The sequence below is a fragment of the Camelina sativa genome, chromosome 7 (assembly GCF_000633955.1).
Source record: "Camelina sativa cultivar DH55 chromosome 7, Cs, whole genome shotgun sequence".
Taxonomy (NCBI): domain Eukaryota; kingdom Viridiplantae; phylum Streptophyta; class Magnoliopsida; order Brassicales; family Brassicaceae; genus Camelina; species Camelina sativa.
The window spans coordinates 1,065,707-1,085,627 of record NC_025691.1 but is presented as its reverse complement, the minus strand read 5'-3'; the positions used below and the strand labels follow the sequence as shown (position 1 = coordinate 1,085,627).

Below are 19,921 nucleotides of genomic sequence, written 5' to 3'. Positions count from 1 at the left end.
AAAATATTCCATTTCTCTAAGTTCTGTTTCTATATTCAACACTTTGCGTATATTTTTTTATAAGTATTAATGTTATAAATATGTAATATAATCAAAGTCTAAAACTCTATACGCTGCTTCATTGTATCAGTTACAGACACACCAGGTTCGTGAATCGTGATGATTTTTATTTCTTTCTTTTGGCTCTTGATGATGCAACTTTGGAACTTGATAAAAAAGCTGTTGATATCGGTCAGAGGATCAAAAGTTCAGGGGTTTATGTTTATGTGATTTTGGTGTTTGGTTTAGTTGGTGTTCTTTTCTAATTTGTTTTACTTATCTTCGATCCATTCTGTGTTCTCAATTGCTGTTTCCTTTGGTATCCAAAGACTGTCTTTACAATGTTTACTGAAACACTGGAAAATTTTATTTGTATATATTCTTTTGTGAATTTGAAGTCTTTCTTTACTGAATACTGGATGAGTTTGGTATTGCGGATATGTAAAACGCTTCGTTCTGGTTTTTGAAGCACTGTATGTCGTTATTTTGGTTTTTACAGCACTTGTATGTCGTTCTAATGAATCAACAAAACGCAGTGGTTTGATCTGTAGACTACTAAACAAGAGATTCTTTCACCTAAAACCAAATTTTACTTGTTTTTTTGCAGACAAACCAAATTAAATAACTCTTAAACTAATTAAGTTTGTGTTTGCCAAAAAAAAAAAAAAACTAATTAAGTTTGTGATCGACGACGTGAGAAGATTATTTGCCTCTTCAAATTCTCTTCTTCATCTCCATCCTCATTCAAAAGTAAGTCAAATTCAGATTAATCTTATTTTTTCTTTTAAATTTTATTAAAAGTATCTCTCACATGATCGTAAATCTACGTTGAAAACAAAACAAAATTCTTAAAAACTAGTACAAATTTTCTCCATCAAATGTATTATCTATACTTGCCAATCACATTTAAAAATATGTTGTTTTCAGAAAGAACATGATTGTTAATCATTGTTTAATTCTACTTTATATATCGATTTTAATTTTTTTTTTCTAATTCTAAGGTAAAGCATGTGTAGAATCTAATATGACTGACTATTAGTGGCCACGTTACGTTTGATAGCTTATTTATCTTGACTAGTTTTGATTTATAGTTTTAAATTATTAGGAACTAGATTTATCTCCCGTGCTACTCAGAAAAAAAAATCAAAAACTCACTATATAATCTATCTAACTCTTGGAAAAAACACTACATATATTTTCATTAAATTTTTCTATTTAAAATTAACTAAATTTGTAAATTAGATTCATCATTGCAAATTAATTTAGAAAGATGTAAAAACCGTTTAGATTGAAAATTTATATTATTTTTTGTACATACAAATATATATAAATTTTAAAAGATATGAATATTCGAATAAACACAACTCTACAATGAACAGTTGCAATTTTACAAAAAAAACTGTTACAATGAACAATCGCAATTTTTTGTAAAACATACAATTTAAAAGGATTATATAATATAAAAAAACACAACTTTTGGCGGCATTTATTTAGATTGCTATTATATTCATCATTTCAAAAATCTTTTGTTAAATCAAGAATTAAAAGAATTTCTTGACTTTAAAAAAATGAATGCTCGAAAATAATTTAGAAAAATGTATAAACCTTTCAGATTGAAATTTTAATTGATTTTATGTCATGGCAAAAAAAATAAAACAGTTCAAACAAACAAATATATATAGATTTCAAAAGATATGAATGTTCCAATAATCACAACTATACAGTGAACAGTTGTAACTTTTCATAAATAAAGTTTTAATAATCCATCACGACTTTTTGGAAAATATCCAAAATGTACAATTGAAAAAACACAACTGTTGGTCGCATTTTTTCAGATTGTTATTATATATAGATTTTTTTTGACAAACAAGGCCTTACTTTCATTCAATTAACCAAGGTAGCGTTACAAAGGGTGAAACATTTCAAAGCAAGAGGTGGGGAGAATAGTGGGAAGGTGTCGGTAACCTTCTCTTCTTGAAGAGAAGTTCATAATGCTGATCTTCCTAGAGCTTCTAGTTTCAGCACAGCTAATGCAGAGATACACTTGAGCTAATTCAGGGGGCAACTGAAACAGAGAGGTTAGATCCAAGAGGAACCGGTACACTTGTCATAATGTCGGTCCTCATCAATCTTTGACAATCAGAAGTAAGCATCCTAAGCAATTCTAAAGGCAAGGTTCTCAATGCAACTTCACAACAACAAAGCATCAATGATTGATTATGTTTTAATTGCAGTCTTCGGACAATTAAATCCATGAATCGACACAAGGATATGCTACGGGAAAGCGAGGGAAGCTTCGGAACAAACCTGGATCTATGAGGAACAGAGATTAGGTCTCGGGGCCTTGGCAAAAACTTACACAAATCCGGCGTCAACACAGAGCTCTTGTCCAACTGCAGCCAAGCAAAACAGTTGGTGAGGGGATCTGGATCCAAGGAACAGAGAGATGACAAGGTTGACTTCAACGGAAAGTTGTGATAAAGAAGATGAACAAGGCTACAAAGGTGGTCAGAGGTCTCATATTTGGCATTGAGGGGCTGGAGACTCATGAGAATCACCTCACTGAGAGAATCCACCGGGAGAGACGGAGGGAGGGGGAGAATCCACCGGATTTATTGGAAGGAGTTGCGGTGAACTTCTGGTACGTTCACCGTTGAAACAGACATAAATTAGACTTAAAAAGCAGAGAAGAACATCGGGGGTTGTGCCAGGGAGAAAAAGCGGCTAGGACGAACTGTTCGGAGGCCTTTGTGTTCGTTTTAGAATATTATTATATATATATGTATAAAATTATTATGAACCAAAGGCGATGCAATGGATAAAACACCAAGTTCGGTTATTAACCGTTGTATTGCAATTTTAACACTCAAATTTACTTTTTTATTAATCCGACCATCATCATATTTAATTAGAGAGTAAATTTTGTATTTTTTTATATTTAACATATTATAGATATAGATGAATTTTCTCAATTGTTTGTTGTAGAATTAATATTAAGATATTTAAATGTTTAAAATTACATTACTTGAAAAAATGTTGAACTAGTGATGCTAAACTTACGAACCAAAGGCGATGCAATGGATAGGACACCAAGCTCGATTATTCTCCATTGTATTGTAATTTTAACACTCAAATTTCTTATATTAATCCAACCATTTATTACCATATTTTATTGTATAAAGTTTGTAGTAATTTTTCATTTTTTAATTAATATTAAGATATTTAAGTGTTAAAATTACATTAAATTGAAAAAAATTGAATTAGTGATGCCAAACTTACGAACCAAAAGCGATGCAATGGATAGGACACCAAGCTCGGTTATTCTCCATTGTATCGCAATTTTAACACTTATTTTCTTCTATTAATCCAACAACTAGCTATGGAATATTTATTTTTGGAGCAAATCACCATATTTATTTTTTAATATATCAAATTTGTACTAATGAATTTAATTAATTAATATGGAATACTAACAATTTAAAGTTAAGTGAAAACTAACCTGATCGCTTCCGCGCATCCAAATTCGCAAATAGACCTGCAAATTTTCTATCAAGAGGCGTAAATTGTTCCAAAGCTGTGTAAAAACAAATTTTCAGTCATTAATTTCCTAATTCATATTCACAGACGCATGCTGCTGAAACATCATCATTATTTCTCATTCAATACAGACAAAGTCACATCTAGGGGGTGTGTGATTCCTACCAAAAAAAAATACGTTAACACATATTACATCCTATATATGCTATGCAAAAACTTGCACACATTGCAGCACAAGAATTGAGACAAAAACATACATATAAATCTACATATAGTCCAGAGCAGATTTTAGTACGTAAGTAAGGGTTTGTGTAGAGAGAATTGATGTAGTCAAACTTACCTGAATCGAATAATGGAAACAGAGAAACCAACAACCCATTCTCTTCACCATAGTATATAACCTTTGATCATACCTGCAGATACAGAGGGCTAAGGGCTTTTTATGTTTTCTTTCTGTAAATCATCAAATAAGCATATATAAACTTTGGATTAAGAACTTACAAACCTGTCAACAACTTTAGTAGCTTCACCAATGCAGACAATGAATACATGGGATCAAGTGTTCCAGCATGACCCGCCTGAGAAATACTAATCAGCTGCACGAACCTTTTTCACTTTGGCTAATCGTCGTAGCTTACCACAGACAGTGAAGGGAAGTCCATCCTAAGAACAATACCATAAACCAAATCACATAAGATTTCAAACAGCGAAAGAAAGAAAGAGAGAGATAGAGAAAAAAGAGATTACACAAATTGCGTCTCTCACCTTTGGGTTTGTTCACTAAAAGCATTGTACCATTAGGACCAACCCATCCCATCTAGGAAAGGTTCTCCATCAACCACCACCACTAGCCACACCTTTCTCACTGGAGGGTTTCGTCAACCCCTTGTGGACACAATATCTGGAGCAGAACACACATGGAGAAACTAAAAGTTCATCTATTGATTCTCTAATGAGCTTTGAAGTTTGTAACAATATTATTATTAGTTCATGGCAAAAAACCCTAACAACCTGACCTCCATTGGTATAATTGCATCCTCTGCATCATAAATACCTATTACAATTGTAACAATTCCATCTATTGCTTCAGCAACCTTAAGACAACAACATCAACAAAAAATACCTAAGTTTCTCGAATTGCTTGCTCAACAATAAAAAGACCTAACTTGAATTGAAAGGATCGTTGAGGAATGAGAGAAGTAAGACTTATGGGAGGTGAAAACGGCTTCTCCGGCGTAACGTAACCAGCTTTGCAAGTTTGAGAGAACACCCAAGTCAACAACTACAATATAGCTCTGCATCTTCATCTGTTCAACAGATACGAAACCCACCACGAAAAAAATTAAGACCTTGACGAGACGAAACGAACTCAAGCAAAAAGGAAAAAATATGTTGTAAACAGAGTTTAGGTAGGAGGGATACAAGAAAACCTTACCTCTACTGGAGCTTCGTGCCTTCGTGGGAGGCTTTTTAATTAAGAACGGAACACAAGTCAATAAAGCGAAGCGGGGTATATTAAGTTATTTAACTAATGAGTAAATTTGAAATTATCTATATTGCAAAAAATAAAAATAGAAATTATCATTCAATTGACAAGATATTACCGTTACATACTTCCCTTAGCGTTTTAAAAAGTTACCGTTGATACTTGTTGTCAAGCAAATCAGCTAATGTATCTTGTTTAGTACTAATTTTTAATCACTATAAGTTATAATAAACCCAGACATAGTCACATAGAGATAAGAGCTTTAAAAGGGGGAAAAACAATGATATAATCAAGAACAGAATAACTAATTTTTGGAATCTGATGAATCCAACAAAATAAAGATTCTGGAAAATCAGTTTGATCAACTTCTTGAGAGTTTTTGTTTAATAAACAAGTTTATATATATATATATATATATATATATATATATATATATATATAAAAAGAGAACAGAACAGAGATATTTCCAAATTAATTTGATTTTACTAGTATATATGTCAAGTTGTATCTCTCAAAGTTTTTAATCCTACTAGGTATGAACGAAGTTGTGAACTTTTTTACCCAAAAAAAAAAAAGAAAAAAAGAAAGCAAAGGTTGAATTTAAAAGAATTTGTGATTAATTTATAGTTTTCCGTCAGACAAGATTGAAGCTTTGCGTAAGGATCTGGAGAGAGGTTTGTCGATAGATGCAAAACAAGCCAAGATCTGCTGGCTTACCTCGTCTATTGTTTCAGGCATGGAAAGCCGAAATGGTTTTTTAGACACATGATTTTTTTTATCTAACTGATAGCTTTTAAAAAGGGAAAAACATTGAATCAAATCTATAGAAACAAACTACTTTTGGAACTTGTTGAATCCAATAAAAAGAGCAGTAATGTGTAGACAATAAAAACCGCCGGTTTGAAAGATAACTGAGTCGACGTATGTACATTATTTAATGTTTCGTATATACTATAAAAAGTACAAACGCGAGAAACATATATAGGACAACAAAACTCCAATAATCTGATCACATAGTCCTAATACAATGTACATAGACGACGGCATCAAAGCTAGGATCAAAGAATATTGCTGCAATAATTATTACTATTAGTATTCTTTTCTTTTTTTTTAATACTTTTACTCGTGTAGTGACGACTAAACTACTCTCATAAAGTATTTGATAAGAGTTAATTTAACTACTATATCTTACTTTTGATTGAATGAAATAATAGGATTTGGGCCACGTTTTTCCTCTGTTGGTGTTTAAAAATTGGACTATCTTAACTCCACCAAAAATATTTCGACTTTCCTTTTTATTGACCTTGTTGATTATATACCGTACACGTGGTACGTTGGCACAGATTACAAATTATTATCTACAGTTCACAATGCTTTCCCCTTTCTTTTTTTTTATTAGACAAATCATTCATGAGACAAGAAGAAAGTACTAATTAAGTTTGTATTTTAGGGGCAAAAAACTAAGCATATATTTACAGTAGACCATTTTATATGTATATATAAGGTGTTATTCTTCTCCTCACAAAAAAATCCTGCGTGTACCAAGAATCTAGTCCCACTAATAAAAGGTGTTATTCTTCTCCTCTAACCCCAAATTAATGTTGTTGTATCTCTTCTCTTAGTAGTATTTGTTTAATTAATGACAGGTTGGAGACATTAATATGAAATGAGTAAATACATTTAATGGTACTTATTTTGAATAATTATGAATTGAGGGGAGAAGAAATAGGTATTTAAAAAAAAAAAATATGATGCAAATAAATAAATAAATTGTATCTCCGGAAAAAGTTCAGTTCTGTTTCCGCAATGCCTATTTGAGAGAAACCAATGCACGTAGCCTCCTCCTCTTCTGTTTCCAACCTTTTAAATCTATACTCCAAAGTTCATCAAACCGTTTCCATAATCTCTTCTTTGTGTTATGTATTTCATCAAGATCAAATAACAACTGTTTGCACAAAATTTGTTTGGTTGTATGCTATTAAAGTGATGATTAATAGTTTCAATTATATAATATACTCCGTCTCTAGCATTTTAAATGATCACTACAAATAAAAAAGGTGTACCACATCACTTATTTATATATTTGCATCAATTATAACAAATGATGTTAGTTTTACATCAATTGATATAAATGATGTTAATATTTGTTAAGATTCTAACAATTGATGTTACATAGTTGTAGCATTTGTTTGTAATTGATGTTAAAATCGTTCACTTGTAAACAATTGATGCTAATATTAGTTAGATTTTTTTTATAAATAAATATTATTTGTAAATTTGCTAGCATTATTTTCTAAATGATGTAAATTTTTATTATTTTTAGGCAGTTTCAGCTTCACCTGCTCAGACTCTGTCTCTACCTCCTTGTTGAGATACTTCCGAGAGAGAGCAATAGCATCCTCCTAATTGTTCAAAGTCTTGAACCCAAAATTTGCATTTAAGCTACTAAGCTCCTTCAATAAACAACAAACATATTCAATAATTAGTCACACAGTATTTTAATCATACTTGAAATGTATCAAACTAGATTGACAAATTGATTTATATAATCAAGAAAAACAAAAACAAAATCTCTAAAATGTTGTCTGCAAATGTTTTTTTGGGAAAAATATTAAAAAAAGTCTGAACTTTCAAATTTGAGACGAAAAATGTCTCAATTTTTGAAATGTCATTTAAAAAAAAAAAAAAAAAAAAAAAAAAAAAAAAAAAAAAAAAAAANAAAGAAGAAGAGGTTACATTACATTTAAAATGAGGGAACTAGGTTTACCGTAAATCACCGTGATTAATAGTTGTCTTCTTTACTGAGTATAAAGTATAAACCGGGTTATGTGTAGACAATAACAACCGGTTCTCAAACCCAAAAAGAAAAGAAAATAAATAAACCGGTTATCAAACCCAAAATAAAATACTATAAACCGATTGGTTTAAAATAATTAATCAAGGCGATGCTTTTTGGGAACGGACGATGTGATGCAATATATAGACGGACATCAAACGACGCTCTCTCTATCCATTAGACGAGAGAGCTAGGATTAGTTGCATAATAAAATATATGCAAATCTCTCAATCTGAGCACTCGTCAACCAGAACTACGTCGTCTCAATTTGGATTAGAGTATTATTACTACTTAGCACGACTGAAAAATATAGACATGACTTTCAGTTTTGGGCCTATGCTTATAATAATTATGTTCGAGTTTGCACTATTTTATCATAGAAAAATCATTCATGAGACAAAGAAATTACTGTAGTAACACCATTTTTTGTAGTACATGGAATTGTGAAACTTACATTGTTGTTACCTAACCGTTAGCTTTAATTAAAAAGGAAGACATTGAATCAAAATCCATCAAAAACAAACTAGTTTTGGGACTTGTTGAATCCAATAAAAAGGACATGCAGTAATATGTGTAGACAATAAAACCCGGTTTAAAAGATAACTGATTCCGACATATGTACATTATTTAATGTTTCGTATATAGAAAAATGTACAAACGCGAGAAACATATATAGGACGATAAACGAGAGACAGAGAATACGCTGGCTCACATCACATAGTTCGTTGGAAACAGACGATGTAATACAAATGTACATAGACGACGGCATCAAAGCTAGGATTGATGCATATTGCTGCAAAAATGATTACTATTAGTATTCTTTTCTTATTTATTTTTAACTTTTATACATTTTTAGGCCATCGTTAATGGGAGAACACCAAAGGTGTTCTTAGCCCAAAAAAATTATAAAAATAATGAATAGTGGCTTAGAACACTTTTTTTAGTTCTTGATGTAGAACTGATCTAAGCCCAGTTCTTATTTGACGTGGCTTCATGTGATTGGACGAGATTTTATGGAAAAAAAAAATATTTCATTTATATAAGGAAGTAATTTAAATGTTAATTTATAAGTTTTTATAATTGTAATATGTTTAAGAATATTATATTAATTTATAAGTATACAATTGCTTTTATATAAGTAAGCAATTTAAATGTTATTTTATAAGTTTTTATAATTTGTAAAATGTTTATGAATATTATTTCACTATATTTTTATTCTAAGAACACCATAATTAGTTCTCCCATTTTTTTTACCTATGATCTTAACAACTGATCTAACATTATTTTCACTATATATTTAATCTAAGAACACAAAAAAAGTTTTCCCATTAATGATGCCCTTACTCGTGTAGTGACGTACTAGTAGTCTAGTACTACTCTCATAAAGTATTTGGTAAGAATTAATTTTACGAATGAAATAATAGGATTTGGGACACGTTTTTTTTCCTCTGTTGGTGTTTAAAAATTGGACGATCTTTAATTACACTAAATAATTCTTCAGATTTCCATTTTATTGATCTGTTGATTATGTACCGTACACGTGGGTACGTTGTATTATCTACAGTTCACAATGCTTTCCCCTTTCTTTTTTATTAGACAAATCATTCATGAGACAAGAAAGTACTAATTAAGTTGTATTTTGGGGCAAAAACTAAGCATATGTATATTATATATATATACGGTAGACCATTATAAAAAATAATCCTGCGTGCACCAAGAATCTAGTCCCACTAATTAAGGTGTTATTCTTCTCCTTTAACTCCAAATTAGGGGAGGTATTGATTTAGGATTTAAAAAAAATTTAATGACTTTAAAAGTTAGATAAAATATGTTGTTATTCAATCAAGACTTTTAAAAACTCTTTAAAAATTTGGTGTTATTGATTGTGGATTTGTAAAAAGTTATCTAAAATCTTGATAAATCTAGTATTATTGGATTAAGAGTTTTATAAAGTCATTAAAAGTTTTATGTTATTCAAGTAAAACAAAAGAATCTTGGATTGTTAATGAATTCAAATTTTATGTTATTGGTTTAGGATTTTATATCATTTCTTTCATAACAAAAGTCATGAAAACTCTTTCATCAAATAGAAAGATTTTACAAGATTAGAAAAAACAAATCATCAAGATTTTAAAAAACTTCCTAAACAATCTCTTAGAATCCTTCATTTTTAATTTTCAATTTTCTATGATTCTAACAATCAGCAAGAATATAAAGTTATTAAAATTCTTTCTAAATCCTAAACCAATACCTCCCCTTAACTGTTGTTGTATCTCTTAGTAGTACTATTTGTTTGATTAATGACAGGTTGGATACATTAATAAATGAAATGAATGAGTAAATAAATTTAATGGTACTTAATTTTGAAAATATAATAATAAAATTAATGAATGGGGGAGAAGAAATAGGTATCCCAGTAAAAAAAAATACTATGATACAAATAAATAAATAAATTGTATCTCCGGAGAAAGTTCAGTTCTGTTTCCGCCATGTCTATATGAAGACTATAAGGTCATCTCCATCAATGGATCTTGATATAAGTTTCTTACAAATGAAAATCATACAAAAATTATTATTTAATTTGATGAGTTTCTTAAATAGTGTAATAACTCTCTCTAAAGTTTCTAAAATCTCTTATCTAAGAAACTTTAAAACATATTTAAGAAACTCAAACAATTTTTTATTAATAATTTTTCTCTCTCTATTCTAAGAAATTTAGGTTAAGAAACCTTAATGGAGATGACCTAAAGCCAATGCACGACGTAGCCTTCCTCCTCCTCTGTTCCCAATAGATTCACCTTTTAAATCTATACTCCAAAATTCATCAAACTGTTTCCATAATCTCTTCTTTGTGTATGTATTTCATCAGTTTTTTTTTTTTTAAATCATATAAAGAAGCTAACCTGAATTTTTTTATATTATTATTTCCCATATAAAAAAATTTAATTGAATAAGTTCCAAAAAAAACGAGAGTTATCAGAGGGGGTTTAATATTTATATAAAGAAAATAAAACACTAAAAGATGAAAGAAGATAGCTGTGTTGCTCTTTTTATCGCCATGTGTTCTTCTTCTTCTTCTTTTTAAAATGTTTTTTCTTTTTCTTTGAGTGGAGAGGAGAGTAGTAGTAGTAGTAGTACTAAATGAGCTTAGATTTCCAGATCTAATCACGCCGTCGTGGTCATGAGATTTTTGTGAGAAAGCAAAAGCCCTTTTGTCGTTTTTTTTAAAATTTTTATTGGCTCTCTTATTTTTGTTTTGTTTTGTTTTTGTCGGTAAGTTGTTGAGATTTTCAAAAATTCAAAGAAGAAGAGAAGAAAGAAGTAAGATTTGAGTGAGCGAGAGAGAGAAGAAATACCTACACAGGAATGGGTCATTACGCAACAGTAGTGTGGGATCAAAAAGAAGCTACTGAGATTATCAAAGATTGGAATGGCATTGACCAAGTCCTTCTCAGAAACCCACATGGTGCTTCTGCTAAGGTCCCTTTGCTTTCTTCTTTATTTTTTTTTTGTATTCGAGAGCTTGTTAATCAATTCTTGGTTTTTTTTTGTTTTTGTTGGGGTTTTCCAGATTAGTTTACATGGAGGGCAAGTGATTTCATGGCGGAATGAACAAGGCGAAGAGCTTCTTTTCACTAGCAACAAGGTTACAACAAATACATAACCTTTTGGTTTTCAACAGAGAGAGTCAAAAATCTTATTTTTATTTTTTTTTCTTGTGAATTATATAATATTGTTAGGCTATATTCAAACCCCCAAAATCAATGCGTGGAGGGATTCAGATTTGTTATCCTCAGGTAAAAAAAAATTAGATTTTTTTTATTTTCAAGTTGTTCTCACTGAAATTTTCTGTAATTGGAGTTTGTGTGTGTGTTTGGTGAAGTTTGGGGATTGTGGATTGTTGGATCAACATGGGTTTGCCAGGAACAAAATCTGGGTTATCGATGAGAATCCACCTCCTCTTCACTCCAACGAATCATCCTCTGTCAAATCTTTTGTTGATCTTCTTTTGAAACCTTCTGAAGACGACTTGAAGCAATGGCCTCATAGGTAGTATATATATATGTGTCATCACTCTTGTGTTGTTTTTACTGCTTTTCTCCTATTGTTCTTTTTCAACAATGACACATTTGTTTCTGCAGTTTCGAGTTCCGTCTTCGGGTTTCGCTTGCTGTTGATGGCGACTTAACCTTAGTTTCTCGGATCCGAAACATCAATGGCAAGCCCTTTAGCTTCTCTTTTGCATATCACACTTACCTCTCTGTCTCTGACATCAGGTATTATTACTGTTCAGTAAGTCAGCATTTGATTCTTCAGTCTCTGGTGAAATCAAATACAATGTTACTTTTTTTTTTCTACAGTGAAGTGAGAGTTGAAGGGTTGGAGACACTCGACTACTTAGACAACCTCAGCAAAAGAGAGCTTTTGACAGAACAAGGCGATGCAATAACCTTTGAATCCGAGGTAAACCTTAAAAGCAATCATCTATATAGCGAACAAGTATCTTCGCTCGATTACCTTATATGATTGCATCTTTTGAATTCAGATGGACCGGACTTACCTTAGATCACCAAAGGTAGTTGCAGTTCTTGATCACGAACGAAAAAGAACGTATGTTATCGGAAAGGAAGGACTTCCAGACACTGGTGAGAATGAAACAACAATTCGTTTTCGATTACTTGTTTGTTGTATATGATATGAATCATCATTAACTTTGATGGATGGTGCAGTTGTATGGAATCCATGGGAAAAGAAATCGAAAACAATGGCGGATTTTGGTGATGATGAGTACAAAAGCATGCTCTGTGTGAATGGTGCAGCAGTTGAGAGACCAATCACTTTGAAGCCAGGAGAAGAATGGACTGGCCGGCTTATGTTGACCGCGGTTAAATCTAGTTTCTGCTTCGATCAGCTCGAACTACAGAGCAAAGGATTCTGATTCTCTGACTTGGATTCCATCCTAAAGAAAATATGCTTGTTCCATTGCAAGTTTCTGCAGCTTTTTTTGTACTGCAACATTGGAAAAGCAGAAGCACCGTTTTTTTTTTCTTCCCTATTTTGTTGATTCTCGTTTTTCTCAGTAGAAGCTTATGAGCTGGTGATTTCTCAAACCAGTCTCGTGATGTAGGTGACAGAACAAAAAAATTGCCTCTTCTCCTCGGCTAATGTACGAATTTGAGACAAGGTTTGTTTTAAATGTGACTATTCAGTTTTTTCTTAACAAAAAAGTAAGTAGTAGTAAGTTAGATTACTGAATCTGTTATAACTTTATAAATCTTATATAGATCAAAGTTGGCTTGCCGAATAGATCAACAACAAGAATAAAACCATTTTAACCAAAAAGAGCAGAACTTTGCACTACAAGCTTTGAGGTTAGGATAATTCCCGGTTTTTGATAACCAACTTCCAAAATCAGCAGCAAAATCTAATTGACAAAAATCTCGCAGCGTCATGTTTTTCTCTAAACACTATATCAAGTTCATGCAGCTCGGCGATACTCTAGCTGTTTGGTGTTTTCTTGAAGTACCTTCCAAACAAAAGAAGAATTTAACATTTAGAGAACAAAGAACAAATCTTCAATGGTGGTGGAGAAAGAACACCCTAGAAAGAGAAAGATTCAGAAGTCAATTGTTACCTCGCGTATTCTCTCTGCAATTGCCTTGCAACCTTCAGAAGCCAATGCAAACACCGTTTCAAATGTTTCCATGGGTAACTTCGCATCCATCTACATTTGTAATAACTCAAGACATAAACATCTAGAATCATATCACTGGGAATGTAGAGACAGATGTGATATGGAGGGAAGAAGAAGAACCTGAAGGAGTGTCACTTTGTCTAATTTAGGTAAAATACCAACGGTTACATCAGTTCCTCCAGCGCTATCTTCGACATAGTTAAGATCAAGAAGAGGAGTACTGTTTAAGTATCCAGCACTACAAGACACAGCGAGATCGCGCATTGGAATTCCAGCATCTGCTAGAGCTAGAGTCGCGGCATTGATACAAGCTGATCTTGTTCCTGAATACAGAAGAACAAAACACCAATGGCAGATCAGAGATTGAAAGAGCTTAAAAAAAGCTTGTTTGCAGAACAGAGAGAGAGTAAGTTAGTTACTCGTACCTCCGTCAGCTTGTAGAACCTGAAGGAATATGTCAATCTGCACAAAGGAAACAATCAATCCATCAAGAAGCAAAAGCAAACAAAAACAGAGAAAAATGCAACTTTGATTACAAGTTCGTCAAGGAAACCTGAGAATGAGGCAACAATTCAGTTAATATGCACGCTTCCATTGTCTGACGGATAACAAGAGATAGCTCTGTTGATCGCCTGACCATCATAATTAATACACAACAATTTATATGATTCCCGTGAGAAGAAGCAAAAGTCTTTTTTTTTTAGCTACACGATATAGATGTAATAAACCTGTCGAATTTTTGTCTTCTACGATCACCAGTACTAAACTGAGCCATACTATACTCACACAGCACCTACCAAAACATAAAAATTAGCCATAAGCATTACAAATTTGACATAAGCTTTTTCGCCAAAGAACAATACCAAACAAGATCACAAAAGCATATACATACCAATGCATGGTCGTTCTTTTTTTGCAGGCTCTTGTTTTGAATCTGAGGAAGCACAGAGATAGATACATACCAATTAAACAGACAGAAATAAACCAATTCGCTTAATTCACTGGATTATATACAACTAAAGCACCAATCTTTATAGGTCAAATCAAGTACCTCTCTTGGACCATAGACAGCTGCAATTACTTTGGTATTGCCCATCTCGAAAACAGCAGAACTAGAAACAAAGTTGAAATTTTTGTGTTCATATAAAAGTGCCAAATTTAGAACTGAGATGGAAATAAAGCTTAAAGAGAGAAAGAATTAAGTATACCCGTCAGCCTTAGAAACCACTCCAACTTCAGCTACGATTTGCCTCATCTGAGATTTCATTAGAAGACGCGTCACGAATTGACTTGTGAAGGCATCATCAGCAAAGAAAAGACAAGGAACTGAGATGGGAAACATACCTCATTGAATCGGCGACCATCTAATCGAAGACCTTCTGGGTTTACGTACTCCATTGTTGTAAAAATTTACAGAACCCTAGACAGAGAGGTTATTTAACTATGAGAGCAGAGCAAGACAGAAACAAAACAAGTTTTATACTCTCTGATTCCCAGGAACAGAAACAACTGAGGAACAAGAGGTGAGACATATAAACCTCTGCCTGCATTTGCGGCGGCGATATGACGGACGGTGATGGACGGCGTCGACGATAGAACTAAAAAAGAGTGATTTAGGGCTGTTGGTTTCTTTTTGTGAATTAAGTGAGATTTTAAGGGTATACCCGTAAAAGCGTCTTAATTCACAAGATCAAATAACAACGGTTTGCACAAAATTTGTTTGGTTGTATGTTATTAAAGTGATGATTAGTAGTTTCAATTATATAACATACTTCCTCTGTAGCATTTTAAATGATCACTACAAATAAAAAAAGGTGTACCACATCACTTATTTATATATTTGCATCAATTATAACAAATGATATTAGTTTTACATCAATTGATATAAATGATGTTAATCTTTGTTAAGATTGTAGCATTTGTTGTAGCATTTGTTGGTAATTGATGTTAAAATTGCTCACTAGTAAACAATTTATGCTAATATTAGTTAGATTTTTTTATAAATAAATATTATTTATAAATTTGTTAGCATCATTTTCTAAATGATGTAAATTTTATCATTTTTAGGCATTTTCAGCTTCACCTGCTCAGATTTTGCTTCCGCCTCCTTGTTGAGATACTTCCGAGAGAGAGCAATAGCATCCTCGTAGTTGTTCAAAGTCTTGAACCCAATGTTTGCATTTAAGCTATTAAGCTCCTTCAACAAACAACTAACAACAAACAGATTCAATAGTTAGTCACACAGTAACTTAATCATACTTGAAATGTATCAAACTAGATTGACAAATTGATTTATATAATCAAGAAAAACAAAAACAAAATCTCTAAGATGTTTTTAGGAAAAATATTAAAAAAAACCTGAACTTTCAAATATGAGATGAAAAAAGCTTGAACATTTGAAATGTCATTTAAATCGTAAAGTTTAGGTTGATTTTTTCTTAAAATGTTTAACTTTTGTTGACTTGGCCAATTTAGACATGACATTAAATTTCTATTAAAAATGATAACGGAGTAAATTTCTGTTATTAATCTACGTTTACTCGAATCACTACAAATAAAAAAGGTGTACCACATCACTTATTTATATATTTGCATCAATTATAACAAATGATGTTAGTTTTACATCAATTGACATGAATGATGTTAATATTTGTTAAGATTCTAACAATCGATGCTACATAGTTGTAGCATTTGTTTGTAATCTATATTAACATTTTTGAAGTACATTTTGTGTTATGCCCATTTAGTTTTACTTATTTAAATTTTTATTTACAACATTAACCCTTCAAAAATTTCCATAAATAATATCACAACAGATTTTGTTTCCTAAATCTATATTAATATTTTTGAAGTACATTTGGTGTTTTACCCTTGAAGTTATATGTATTTAAAAACTTATTTATATATTTAATCCCTAAAAACTTTCCACAAATAATATCACTTCAGATTTTGTTTCTTAAATATTTTACATTTCATTCCAACCAAAAATAAAAAACAGCAATCAATATTATGTACAGACATAAACTATGATATATTTTCCATTTTATTTTTCAAACCTGTGAGTTTTGATTCTTAAAGTAAAAAGAACTTCTAATTATTTAAATATTATAATTAATATATATATATATAAATTTAATAAAATTTAAATTATTATGAATATGTAAAATTAAAAAAAAATTAAAAAAACTATATAATGTGGTTATAAAAGGGCATGTTGGAATTAATAAAATATTATTAAATATGTGCTAACACTGGTTAAATCCTCATTTTATTATTTGCCAACAGTATAAATATTATAATATCTGACATATAAAATCAATTTGTTTTACCTAAGATTGTGTAAAATAATTAATTCATTAGGAAAAATGTGACTTAATCACATCATATAAATGACTTATTATGAATTTAAATCCCTTATTTTTTGTTATAATAATTAAAAATCAAAATAGAATCTCAAACACTAAACAAAACAAATTAAATATAATAAAAAATAGTCATATATTACAGGTTAAAAAATTAATAAAAACATTTAGTCGCACAAGCGGCCGAAAAATTAGGTTATTTCTCTATTTATAAAATATCCAATATTTAACAAATAAATAGAATATAAAATATAAATAATAATAAAACTATATGCACGCGGTGTATCGCGGGTTAAAATCTAGTTGATGTTAAAATTGCTCACTTGTAAACAATTGATGCTAATATTAGTTAGATTTTTTATAAATAAATATTATTTGTAAATTTGCTAGCATCATTTTCTAAATGATGTAATTTTTTTATCATTTGGACAATTGATGATAATATTTGTTTTGTATTTTTTTTTCCTTTGAAGTGATACAAATTAAGATAAATTAGTATCAATTAAAATTAATTGATGCCAATTAATTAGGTATGGCATCACTCATTGAATCTAAATTAGTATCAATTTTGGTATCACTTATATTGGTACTATTGAATCATTTCCCATATGATTTTAATATATGATTTTATTAATCATCTAGAAAGCCATTTCGGACAATATTTATATTTATAATTAAATCTAGATAATATGTTAATTTGTTTTTTTTGCATTTGTTGGACAGTGGCTCACCCGTTATATCGAGTTATTTCTTAATTCTAAAAAGGTTTAATCTTTTACTCCTTTTCCATGTAGTATTCCAAAAAAAATATTAGGTTTAGGCTTTTCTTGTTATTGTTTGTTTTTATTTAGTGAAGACTTTACCCGTTGACTCTGTTTTTATTTTGTTTGTGTATTAATTATCTTGATAAATTCCTAATACAAAAATATTGATAGTAGTCAACGTGTCGGGGACTTACGTGTGCCATGCCGACAAATGATATGCAAAGTAATGTAGTATATGAAAATGACGGGTTCGTGAGGGTAGAGATGATGGAATCATTTACTAAGGTTTTTTTGTTTGTTTGTTTGGTCTTATGAATATATATGTTTGATTATATCAAATATTAGACAGATATTATAAGAAGAAAAAAAAAACAAGTTGTAGTCTTGTAGACAATGTAAGAGAGACCACTCTTTAACCTAGTAACTAGTACCTAGGACGACTATGGTCCTAACTCCTAACTCCTAACACCTAACACCTAACGAATGTCATGCGACTATTATATACTGTATTTTTTTACGGTCTAACTTTTAACAAGAGTAAATAATCCCACGTAAAAGCCTTAAAATTACATGTATCGTAGAATCTTATCGACTTTTAATTAAATATATACTTAGTAAAAACAATCAATTATTATGATTTGATGGACCAATTATAGTCAAAAAGCGCAACCAACCATTTATTATAGGAAAATCTAAGTATTTTGTTAACTTTTTCTCCTAGTTTTTTTTAATAAAAGTTTTTGATAAGAGACTTGGGCTCCAAGCAAAATATCATAATTTCCCTACACATCGGTTCGACTTTTAAAATAATAAAGACGAGATATAATTATCACACATTCAAAACACATCACCACTAGATTCATTACCAAATTTAAAACTTGATAATAAAATAATTGTCCAAAAATTGGGTCAATGCGAAGTGACACATACTCGTGACCAATCTTGCATGAGAAGGGCCCACCGAGTGACGCGTGAAACATACGAACACCATGGAGAGCGTGTGGAGTTAGATGAAAAAAAAGTTGCTTGGAGACCAAGCTAGAATAGGACAATTGGCTCTGCTTTCGGTACGGTAACTACCACGTGTCACTAATCTAACGTCTCAATCTGCGATGCGGAAAGCCGTTTTGGATCCACGAAACCGCCCTTATTAATCCCTCCTCCTCTTCCTTTTTTTTTTACAAGGAACTCCAATTCTAACTCCGGTTCAACCAACCGGTTTATAAACAGAATCAATTAAGCAGGCCATGTCAATAGTGCGAAATGCGTTCTGAGTGAATCATTTAATCATTTGAATTAAGGATAGTGTTAAACCGGTTAGAACACGCATTTAATTTCTCTCTGTAACAGTTATTATAGTAGTCAAAACTAAAAGACACAGTAGTAAATATAAGCAGTTAATATAATCGCAAATTTAAATTAAAAAAATCTCCATAAAAAAAAGCTAAAATGACTGTAGTAGTATTTAAACAAGGACGTTCCTAAGAAACGGCGATTCTTCGTAAGCCTTTTTGACTCTTCTCTCTCTTTTTTTTTTTAATACTTCTCTCTCTCTCTCTCTCTCTCTCTCTCTCTCTCTCTCTCTCTCTCTCTCTCTCTCTCTCTCTCTCTCTCTCTCTCTCTCTCTCTCTCTCTCTCTCTCTCTCTCTCTCTCTCTCTCTCTCTCTCTCTCTCTCTNACTCTCTCTCTCTCTCTCTATAGATGGAAGACGAACGAGAAGAGTCAAGTTCTCAGAGCATCGTACGGTCACAAACGTAGCAGCTAAGCAGAGTGAGGACTCTCCACGGCTGGTTCGTATCGCTGTTACTGACCCTTTCGCTACCGACTCATCATCTGGCGAAGACGAAGAAGACAACGTCACGGTGGCGGCTCCAAGAGTGAAGAGATACGTCGAGGAGATTAGGTTCTGCCAAGGCGAATCATCCTCCTCCTCCGCCGTCGTCACTGCGAGGAAAGCTAAACACAAGGCGGAGAAAGCCGTGGTTGATGATGACGTGTCTTCGTCGTCGGTGAAGCCTAAAAAGTACAGAGGCGTTAGACAGAGGAAGTGGGGGAAATTCGCGGCGGAGATCAGAGATCCGTCGAGCCGTACTAGGGTTTGGTTAGGGACTTTTGTCACGGCGGAGGAAGCTGCTGTGGCTTACGATCGAGCCGCGATTCAATTCAGAGGACATAACGCACTGACCAATTTCCTAACCCCTC

General features: G+C 31.8%; 3 protein-coding genes across 4 annotated transcripts in view; 2 read left to right on the top strand and 1 right to left on the bottom strand.

Moving 5' to 3' along the window:
- Positions 10,831 to 13,103, top strand: LOC104699731 (putative glucose-6-phosphate 1-epimerase). Of its 2 annotated transcripts, none has more exons than XM_010415076.2 (8): positions 10,831 to 11,364; positions 11,470 to 11,544; positions 11,639 to 11,695; positions 11,782 to 11,948; positions 12,041 to 12,175; positions 12,260 to 12,362; positions 12,445 to 12,544; positions 12,629 to 13,103. In XM_010415076.2, exons 1-8 carry the CDS (start codon positions 11,329 to 11,331, stop codon positions 12,835 to 12,837), a joined length of 882 nt encoding a protein of 293 aa, XP_010413378.1. In that variant the 5' UTR covers positions 10,831 to 11,328; the 3' UTR covers positions 12,838 to 13,103. The 2 variants fall into 2 exon arrangements, with proteins under 2 accessions (XP_010413378.1, XP_010413377.1); XM_010415075.2 differs by having other exon boundaries at positions 10,835 to 11,378.
- On the bottom strand, positions 13,147 to 15,274 carry LOC104699730 (exosome complex component RRP41 homolog). Its single transcript, XM_010415074.2, has 11 exons — positions 15,132 to 15,274; positions 14,938 to 15,013; positions 14,802 to 14,848; positions 14,645 to 14,705; positions 14,486 to 14,527; positions 14,322 to 14,386; positions 14,147 to 14,225; positions 14,019 to 14,055; positions 13,714 to 13,916; positions 13,534 to 13,623; positions 13,147 to 13,425 (listed from the first exon to the last, which is right to left on the bottom strand). Exons 2-11 carry the CDS (start codon positions 14,989 to 14,991, stop codon positions 13,378 to 13,380), a joined length of 726 nt encoding a protein of 241 aa, XP_010413376.1. The 5' UTR covers positions 14,992 to 15,013; positions 15,132 to 15,274; the 3' UTR covers positions 13,147 to 13,377.
- The window catches only part of LOC104704152 (ethylene-responsive transcription factor CRF6-like), a gene marked incomplete at its 5' end in the record, with an annotated part of 2,473 nt that continues 1,947 nt past the window's right edge, over positions 19,396 to 19,921 (top strand). The window contains one exon of the mRNA XM_010420284.1: positions 19,396 to 19,820. Coding sequence (XP_010418586.1) covers positions 19,396 to 19,820 — 425 coding nt within the window. The remainder of the gene's footprint in view (positions 19,821 to 19,921) is intronic.

What these genes read in the sequence shown, in the direction of transcription:
- LOC104699730 (XM_010415074.2), bottom strand. Translation starts at nt 14,991, where the DNA reads ATGGAGTACGTAAACCCAGAAGGTCTTCGATTAGATGGTCGCCGATTC. An exon ending in GTGGTTTCTAAGGCTGACGG is followed by an intron (nt 14,706 to 14,801) that starts GTATACTTAATT and finishes CTTTGTTTCTAG; the next exon opens with TTCTGCTGTTTTCGAGATGG. An exon ending in ACAAAGTGACACTCCTTCAG is followed by an intron (nt 13,624 to 13,713) that starts GTTCTTCTTCTT and finishes TTACAAATGTAG; the next exon opens with ATGGATGCGAAGTTACCCAT.
- LOC104699731 (XM_010415075.2), top strand. Translation starts at nt 11,265, where the DNA reads ATGGGTCATTACGCAACAGTAGTGTGGGATCAAAAAGAAGCTACTGAG. An exon ending in CTCTCTGTCTCTGACATCAG is followed by an intron (nt 12,176 to 12,259) that starts GTATTATTACTG and finishes TTTTTTCTACAG; the next exon opens with TGAAGTGAGAGTTGAAGGGT. An exon ending in GGAAGGACTTCCAGACACTG is followed by an intron (nt 12,545 to 12,628) that starts GTGAGAATGAAA and finishes TGGATGGTGCAG; the next exon opens with TTGTATGGAATCCATGGGAA.